General features: G+C 40.4%; 1 protein-coding gene across 1 annotated transcript; it reads right to left on the bottom strand.

Moving 5' to 3' along the window:
- Nucleotides 1-564: 564 nt before the first annotated feature.
- LOC122930774 (odorant receptor 131-2-like) lies at nucleotides 565-1515 on the bottom strand. Its single transcript, XM_044284358.1, has one exon. The coding sequence runs from the start codon at nucleotides 1513-1515 to the stop codon at nucleotides 565-567; it is 951 nt and encodes a 316-aa protein (XP_044140293.1).
- Nucleotides 1516-9577: the final 8062 nt, after the last annotated feature.

The raw sequence follows: 9577 nt of genomic DNA, 5'->3' as shown, positions 1-9577 counted from the left end.
ACCTATTTGTATGGTTTCCTATTCAACTGTCTACAGCATTCATATGCAGGAGAGGATTTATATGCTTCTTCGGTTCGGTGATGGTGGTGTCTGCTAGAGTGCTTGGAAACCTCAGGAAACGCTAGGAGCATCAAGCAACGGAGGTACTCAGTTGGGGTGCCAGGTGATCCGTTACAACATCTATATGTCTAAAAGTAGACCAGGGGTTGCCTAGTGTAGGTTGCAACTTTTTTGCGACTTTTCAAATGTCGCTCATAGTAAATGTGCCCATAATCTAGGTCTTATGTCACTAAACATAGACCACTTTAAAAAGTGGCAAGGGTGACCCAATGTCACACAAATAGACCAAATGTCACAGAAAATGCTGCATGCGACTGATGAATTAGAGTTGATAAATGTTCCTCATAGTTCTTTCTATTTCTCTAAACATTTATCATGGCTGAGCCACATCTATTTGTAGATTATTCATAACCTCTTTCAAATAATTTGTTCCCGTAGGCTTTTTCAGTTGAAACGTTACAGAACAACCCATCTTTCATGACTGAGCCAAACATTTGGTACAACTTATATTTTTTTATTTTCAAAAATCTGAATTTTTTGCACAGTCTTGTTATAGATGGTAGAATGCATCTTCCTAATGCATTTGCTGAACACTTCATCTCGGATACCGTAGATAAGAGGACTTAAAAGCCTTGGCAAACACATGAAGACCACAAAATTGAACATGACCAGATACATACCTCCATAGAACTCTGTAACAATAGAAAGCAAAGATACTATGGATAGGAAAAGCTGAAACGCATGGAGCATTAAAGTTCTCACAGCTTTGGAGGCCGAAGATGATCTGGAACCACTCTTCCGAGCGATCAACATAACTTTGATGTAGGTATAAAGAATGATGAGAGCCACCATGAATAAACTACCTAACAAGGAGAAGGACCTTATGGTTTCCTGCATCGGCTTGACTATGAACCATTCCTGCTTACACAAAAGTCTCTGGGAGAAATAACTCCTCTCTACAGAGGCGCTGAGGATGGCTAAATCGGCTGCATTAGGGAGTAATCCAAGGAACCACATTGCTGTGATCACAGAATAAGACCTTTTAACTGTACAAAACATTGCGTATCTCAGTGGGAAGCAAATGGCTAAGTAGCGTTCAAGGGCCATGGCTGCCAAGTTGTATGGTGTGACCCTAAATGTGGCAGTGGTAAGAGTGAGGAGGAAGTAGCAAACTGGCGGTGGAATGTAAAATAATCCATAAGCAAAGGAGAGAAGGAGACCCAAGAAAAGATACAATACATCGTTGACCAGCATGTGGGCAAAAAGGATGTAACGGGAGGTCTCTCTGACCTGAGGGGTGGTGAAGTAGATAATCAAAATAATGGAGATGAAGTAGAGAAAAAAACAGAAGCAAGGCAAAGTCAAGATGAAGAAGATCAGGGTGAGAATGTACATCACCCTTTCGCTGTTGTCTGATATCTGAGAGCCATTGTTGAAAGTTTCTGTCAAATTCATTCCCTTGTCCGTGATGGAGAAATGGATCGGGGGGAGTTTTCCACTGGAAAAGGAAACAAACCATGGTGAAATAATGGGTTTATTTAAAAAAAAAATATAATATCACACCATTACATAACAATGGACTTTCTGACCACATTGTGAAATGAAGGACATTGTGAGCGTAAGGTTTGATTTACATAACCTCTAACTGATTTAGATAAGCTGTTGCCCTTTAGCTGTGCTGTGCCCGCATGACGCTGATTTTTATATGTGAATAAAGCGGCACAGAGTATTTCTGGAGAGTGCCACATCTTTTCTTGTCTTTTTTTTTGCAACAGTCACATGTTTTTTATGCTGAGCACCGCCATTACTCATATTTGATCAGTGCAGCACCAAATTTACTTCTACACCTACAGCAGTGCCGACCATACTCGCTACAGATTTACATAACTGTTTAATTTTCCGTTCTTCTGATTCTTCAGAAGAACAGAAAATAAAATAATAAACATGAATCCTTTATTTTGAGCATTTGTTATTTGCTTATTTTGCATTTCATTCAGTCAATTCCATCTGAAAAAATCCATTATTTTTGACAGGAGAAAAAATTCTCCAAAATGACTTATTCCCAGTCACAAATAACGGATCTCAGATGGAACTAACTAAAAAGAATGCAAAATAAGCACAATAAATGCTAAAAAAAAAATCCCTTTTTTTATAATTTTTTCTATTTTCTGTTCTTCTGACTGATCAGAAAAATGGAAAACTAAACGGTTATGTAAACCGACCCTTAGTACAGGAAGCCATAGTCATGAAGGCAGACACTCCACAATGGGTGGCAGACCTCAGATATAAGAACATGGATAGGACTACATGGGCAACTACTAACATTTTCCTTTGCACCATGATACATCATCCCCATTAGGTTTTGGTTCTGGAGGGCCACTCTGTGACCTACTACTTCAGCAGCTCTATGGAGTCTGTGGCTTCAACTAACACTAAAACCATGAATACAAGGTCTGAAACTTTTAATACTACTACAAAAATGATTGCAAGAACAAATCCTGCTAATAATAAACCGCTGCTTTTACTCCTACTATTATTATTATGAATCCGATAAGTACTACTTTCCAGTAAGGTTTCTTTCACAAACAATGTTTTTTCCAGTTTATTTTTGGGGGTTTGCAGAAACCTTAATGAAATGTATTTTCTAAACGAATAAAATTATTATGTTTTCCAGAAACAAATTTCAAATCTCTCAAAAGAGCATGTGCCATTTTGAAGATCAGAAAACAGCACAGCAGGGAAGGGAAGATGAAGAAGGAAGATCACATGACCCTGGATGGCGCCTAGGCAAAGACATGTTGTGGCCACTATAGAAGATCCCAACCAGGAAATGCATGTCTTTTGGAGTTATACATTGTTGTGATAGGACACCTGATATATTGAGAGAAAATAATTTTTATCTTTTAACACAGAGTGCCGCTACCGTAGCTTAGTGTCAGGAAGGTGTTTAGTCACCAGTAATAGCTAGTTGGTTAAATTTATTTCATTGACAGTCAGAGAGATAGCCAAGAACAGGACAATGTCAAGGTCCCTGTGTAACTGAGCCACGGCAATGAGAGCTACTGAAACAGCAAAAGGCCGGGGTGCTCTGCAGTTTCCTGGCCTGGAGGTGGTCGGAACTGTGTCTCATCTCCTGTAAAGCTATGCCACTCAATGTTTTATTATTGTGTATCACCACAATGTACGCGCCATAATTCACAATCACAGACACAAATCTTTTACAACATTAATCTTGATGTCTATAGCATACCACCTGACGTATCTTTCTAAGTCACAGTTGATTTCTGTTGTACTGGACTCTGTCCAAAAATATTGCAAAGTGTTACACTGTCGAGGCAGAACCACTGCGTCAACCAACTAGATTTTACTTCAGGCTAAGGGTGTTGTTCTGGCAGGTATCTAGACTTCGCTGCAGGCCTAGTTCCTGTAGTGCCTGTAACCCATCAGAGGCTGGCACAGGCAGCACAATGACATTGTCATCACTCCACCTGAGCTGGGCTGCATGCTTCTCAGGACACAGACCGGAAGAGGTCCTTCTCCTGCACATGGAGGTAAGTATTTCAGTTTGTTTATTTTTTTGCTTTGACAGCATGTTGCAGGGCCACTATGGGGTGGGGTCATTATTATAACTGGGTGGTGAGGACTATCCAGACACTATAGAGGGCATCTTTTTCTCTACTGACACACATAAGGGACGCATTTTTTCCTCTATTGGCACACATTGTAAGGGGCATTTTTTTCTACTGGTAAACAATAAACTTGGCATTTATTCTACTGGCACACCTTAAAGGGGCTTTATTACTACTGAGTTATTGTGTCTTCTGATGCATACTGTGATGGTTTTATTACTATTGGGGGGCACTTTAGGGAGCAATAGTATTATTGGGGCAACTATAAGGGTGCACAATTACTACTGGGCCACACTAGGGGGCCTTAATACTACTGAATCAATATCTATCACAAAATTGATGGAAGTAATGATGATAGAAGCAAAAGACATTCTAGAATGAATGGGCCTATCTCAACCAATGACTACTGAACAGGCTGACCGGTTGGGTCCCCCAAAAATAGTGACAGATAAGCATCCTCGCACAGAGATAGCCGGAAAAAGATTTGCAGACTTGCAGTTTATCAGGACTACTCATCAGACACCTCCCTGAGAAGGAAGATTTTTAGTCAAGTCTGTGGCCAGTTGGCACAAAAAGGAATTAGCTTTCTGATTGTAACGGACAGTGGATGTGGACCCACTGTGCAAAGTAACCAATTTGACTTTGTGCTAAATCTAAGGACATTATCCTGGGGGCTCCATGGTATTCACCGCTTAACCCCTGTACAGGGATCTTGACTTTGCTGCAGGAAACCAATCAGGCCGCTACCTCCTGTAGTAGTCATGGTGTAGTTTACAGCTGATCCATGAGGGTGGAAGACAACAGTGCAAAACATCAAGGATTCAGACACAAGGCACAGTCTGAACACATTCCAAGATCAGGACAGGCTGACTACATGGGTATTCCAGATAGTAATTCTAAGGCCGGAGCAGGCTAAGTACATGCATAGTCCAGGAAGCAGTTTCAAAGTCACTGCAGGCAGCAAGGTGCAATATCTGAAGACAGGCAAGTTATGGTACATGGGCAGTCAGACAAGATAGATCACCCTTACTGGTCACTAGAGACTAGAAAACCTCAAAGCTCAGGCAAAGAAAGGGATCCACAGCCCGGCTAAATCGGAAAACTGATCAGCAACTTATCCTGCAACTGGACAGGTGGAAGGGGGAAATGATGAAGGGCTCATGCACGCGACCGTGTGCCGGATGTGCCCGTATCGCGGCCCGCAATTAGCGGGTCTGATATGTTGGGACACCGGCTGTGTGTGCATCTTATCACAGATGTGGACCCATTCACTTGAATGGGTCCACAATCCAGAAGATACAGTGCGGTGCGGAAAGGAAGCACAGATCAGAAGCCAACGGAAGCACTACTGAGAGATACCAAGGATAAGTACCAAGGATAGCTTTGAAAAAACTGCAAAGACCTAAAGTGGAATTTATAATTTAATTATAAGTAGGTGTATATACAGTATGTTTAGTTAATGGGGGAAAATAGGTTTTTAAATAGGGAAGAGGAAGAAACTTTATAATTGACAAATTGTTTAAAATAATTATTATATGTTTGTAATGTGGATGAAAAGTAACAAAAGGGGGACACAATTAAGGCCTGGAGGCAGATTTTTAAAAAGATAGGAATACCTAGCAATTTTACTAGAGTCTAAAGATGTCCCCAAATTAAGACAATCTCTTCCGGTATAGATTTTAACAGTATGGGAACAAATGGCTTTAATTCCAACAAGAAAGATCTACAATTTAGAAAATAGGAAAACCCTTCGTTTTGACGATATAGATAAAAATATATGCTGCCTAAAACTCCCCTTCTATATTGAAGTGGAAAGGATAATTAGTATAAACATAGATTTTGGCTGCAGGAATCAGGAGTGACGAGGGTGCTGGGGAGCAGGGTAGTTATAATCTATATGGGGGCCCAGACATTGGGGGGGGGGCATTATAGGGGTTGGATAACCCACTTAACTAACTAGTGATAATGAAGTAGCACAAATGTAATGTCAGCTCATCAGTGAAAGAAGAAAGTGTTATGGTCTTCCATGACTTCCATTCCAGTTTCGATGTCTGGAACTAAAGATTTTAAGGAGAAGTTGTGGTCATCTGTTCTTTTGTTCACAGAAGATGTCCAGCATATATCAGCAAAAGATACCTGTTTAGAGTAAAAGCTGATGATATACCTACTGCAACCTACCTACAGCTACCACATCTACTGTGACTTTCACAATTACCAGCATCATGAGCACTACTATAGCTCTGGAATGGATGGCTCTGCTGTGCTGTAACTGCATATAGTAAGTATAGTATGTGGCCTACTTACATGGTGGTGCAGAATACTGATTGATGTGATCTCCAGTGACCCCCTATCTCCAAATGATCTCAGGATGGATCTTCTTTAAGTCTCCCAGCCCTATCTACATCATTGTCCACAGCTGGCAGGGTGTCAGGCCTCTTCTTCTTCTTTAATGTCTTGTCTGACCCTCTGAAGCCTATATACTACTAGCTGAGATCCCCCTGGACTCGTCGTGTTATTCTTATTCTTATTTCTGAAGTCTAAGACTGCTTGTGACAGCTTAATTGTCTGGATAATTAGTGAAGTCTCTTGAGCCAATATGAAGAATCCCAAACCGAACATCTTCTAATTGTTTCCCTTATGTATAAACATATACTTTCAACTCAGTAATTGCATGAGCTGAACAGGGAAAGGGGGGAGAATATGACTTGTCATTCTAAAATGTGGATGGCCTTTGTCCCTTATGTTTTTTTTTTAGGATGCAAGTGGTATTAATTGGTCATCAAATGGGCTCAATCCAATGGTGGATGAATTGTACGCAGGTAGTCTGTGAAAGTGAAATTATGATTATGTGATGGGTGAGCTGCAGATAATACGCAAATATTTAGAATATATTTTGATATATATTCATAATTTCGAATATTTTAGATTTTTTTTTTCCATCAGTAACCTCCCTTTTTGCATGTGGGCCAATGAGAAGGCTGCAATGTTTTTGTCTGAGATTAGCAACATCCCTAGCAACCAATAGGATAGCTGCCTACCCCTTACTATGTAAGAACCTCCCCAGCAGAGAGAGAGAGAGCAGTATTATTGCCGTGCTCTGTGCTTTCCTGTATCATTACATTAGTTAGTTAGTTAGTTAGCTTATATATATAATACAGCTAGTTAGTGTAGGTTAGATAGTGCTATATTGTAGCTGATAGGTTCTGCTATCCATACATACATGCTACATACATATATACATAGTGCCGTGAAGTTCACAACAATACATAGTGCACCAATCACTAATAAGTAGTCAGACCTGTTAAAACGTGAAGTTGCCCATATTGTGCCAAAATATTTGCATCATTAGTGCCGATTTCGCAATCGTGAATATTTTGGAGCACTCTATCTGTATATAAAGCTATTGTAATGTTCTGCCGTGCCGAACATTTTCTCCAGTCTCAGGAAACTTCTAGCAGCTGGAAAAATGTAGCTATAGTGACCCACGTCTGTATTGCGCACGCATTACTCGCATATTACATTGCCGATTTTCTCAATCAAGACCATATTCACAAATTCTTGAATATATGTTGAATATTCTACCAAATATTCGCAAAGTATTGTGAATTAGAATATTGCCCTTGCCGCTCATCATTAGTTAGAACACCAAAGATTAGAAGCTTCCAAGCCTTGCCAGGTCAACTATCAGTCCTCAGTCTCTTCGAGAGAAAGCTGCTTTTCTGGGACATGACTACACAATATTTAATTGCGGGATTTTTTCACTCTCTGGTCCTCTCAATTCTAGGCCTACATCTCCGCAGCTGGACCTCACAGCTTAACACTCACTTTCCAGCTGGTCTACAAGAACAACACAGATCTCCACATGGTTTTCCAGTCCACCCTCTACCTAGGAGTCTAGATGCTTCTCTCTCTGAGGCCCAGCCTAAGATCACCTCAATCTGTTCTCCAATCTCTTTTTGTTAATTTTTTATGCCCCTCCCCCATCCCCAAGCTCTTAAACCCAATGACAGCAACAGAAAATTATGCCTGAGTTGCACTGACATACATAGCTGTGGGTAAACTTTCATTTGATTGTGTTAACATATAGCGAGTTTTAAAACACACCGCTCCGACACATGTGGTTTGCATTTTCATATTCCAAATCTACCGAAATTTTCCCTTAAATTCCAACCATGTGGAAATGGAGTTCATGTAAATGTACAAATGAAGCTTAATATAAAATTTCACCTTAATACCCACACAGGTAGATAGCTGCCATACTTTGGGTATTGGTGAAGTAATCAGGTATATTAAATTGAATATTAAATTGTATATTAAATTAATTAAATTGAACCCCCTAAAATAATGTATATTGCAACAGTGTGGAAACTGAATATACATAAACGTAAAACTGAGGCCTGATGCTCCATTTCACCTTAATACACACAAGTATATTTAAAGGAAATCCCACAAAAAAGGAATTATGTTAAAATTAGGGGGGGGTTCATCTATAAATGGTGGAATGAGATTTTCTCGGTAGCTAACAAATTTTGCGGCACTTTGATTCAACCATCTCCGCAAATTGCCCTCCTATCCCTTTCCCAAGAAAAGGAACACATAAAACCGCCCTTTGTTTTCACACAAATGCTGATAGCGGCTCGCCTTTTGCTCCCTAAATTTTGGCTGCAGCCCTTAGTCCCAACCCTAGAACAATGAATCCATAAAATGGATCAGCTCCATAGGTTTGAGGAGCTATCCTCTTGGGAAACACGCACACACGTGGCATTCCTCAAAAAATGGTCCCTTTGGTCCAAATATAGAGCCCCCAAAACCATAGTGAACCCTAATAGCACTAGAGTTGTTTTGAGTTACTGCATGAAGTTACCTAGTACTGCTTTATAATACAATGCACACCCCATCCATAAGACCTTTTCATCACCCGCTGTATACTCAAACTGAAATCGTTAGCCCCTCGCTCTCATCTTTGTATGTCTCTCATCTTTGTATGTCTCTCACAAGTCTGTTAGTGATTGATTCACTTGCCAAGTTGTTAACTTTGCACCAATTTTGTATCTGCGATGTACTAACTCTGTACTTAAAATTACTTTTGCGTGGCCTGTGAGCCTATACCTTGGTATACTGTTACCTCCTGTTCATATTTGGAAACTTATAATAAAAATATAAAAAAATAAAAATAAATAGGGGGGGGTAAAAGTATTTGCTTGCAGGTAGCTGCTTTTGAGGTGCACCTGAACTTCTGATAGCAGGCACAGTCAGCCACAGGTCCAAGTGTTCATGATCATTCTTTAATTAAATTTCTGTATCCTTCTACTGAACTAGACAGCAAATAGACCAAAACATAATACTGAATGTATAACTGACCTCCAGCGGTCAGATATTGAATGTATGACTGACCTCCAGAGTTCAGATATTAATTGTATCATTGACCTCTAGAGATCGGATATTGAATGTATTACTGACCTCCAGAGATTGGATGTTGAAAATATCACTGACCTCCAGAGATTAGATATTGAATTCTGTGGCATAGCTACCATGGAGGAAGTGTAGGTAACTGCTACAATACCTATGGGGAATAATAATGTGGCTGTCAATATGCAAGCAACTTAGCATGCACCTAGCCACTTGGAGAGACTCCTTGACTCCATCTCCACTGCATGCGGGTCACCTGCCTGGTTTTCCTCGTCGCCCCCCAATTCTTCCTGCTTCTCTCCTGTCACTTGTGCAGATAAACCACCTATTTCTGCATACATTACCTGGGTGTTAATGTGATCCTCCTCATCCTCAGGGTGTCACAGCATGAGCTGCCACTGGCTAATGTCAAAGTTACACAGGGGAGTACTCCTATCTGCCTGCATCATCACGAAATCGTTTATGGCCTTCCTCTGTTT

Source organism: Bufo gargarizans, chromosome 3, assembly GCF_014858855.1.
Source record: "Bufo gargarizans isolate SCDJY-AF-19 chromosome 3, ASM1485885v1, whole genome shotgun sequence".
NCBI classification, from domain to species: Eukaryota; Metazoa; Chordata; class Amphibia; order Anura; family Bufonidae; genus Bufo; species Bufo gargarizans.
Note: the sequence above shows the minus strand (reverse complement) of the source record. Positions and strands in the feature narration are given on the sequence as shown.

What these genes read in the sequence shown, in the direction of transcription:
- LOC122930774 (XM_044284358.1), bottom strand. Translation starts at nt 1,515, where the DNA reads ATGAATTTGACAGAAACTTTCAACAATGGCTCTCAGATATCAGACAAC.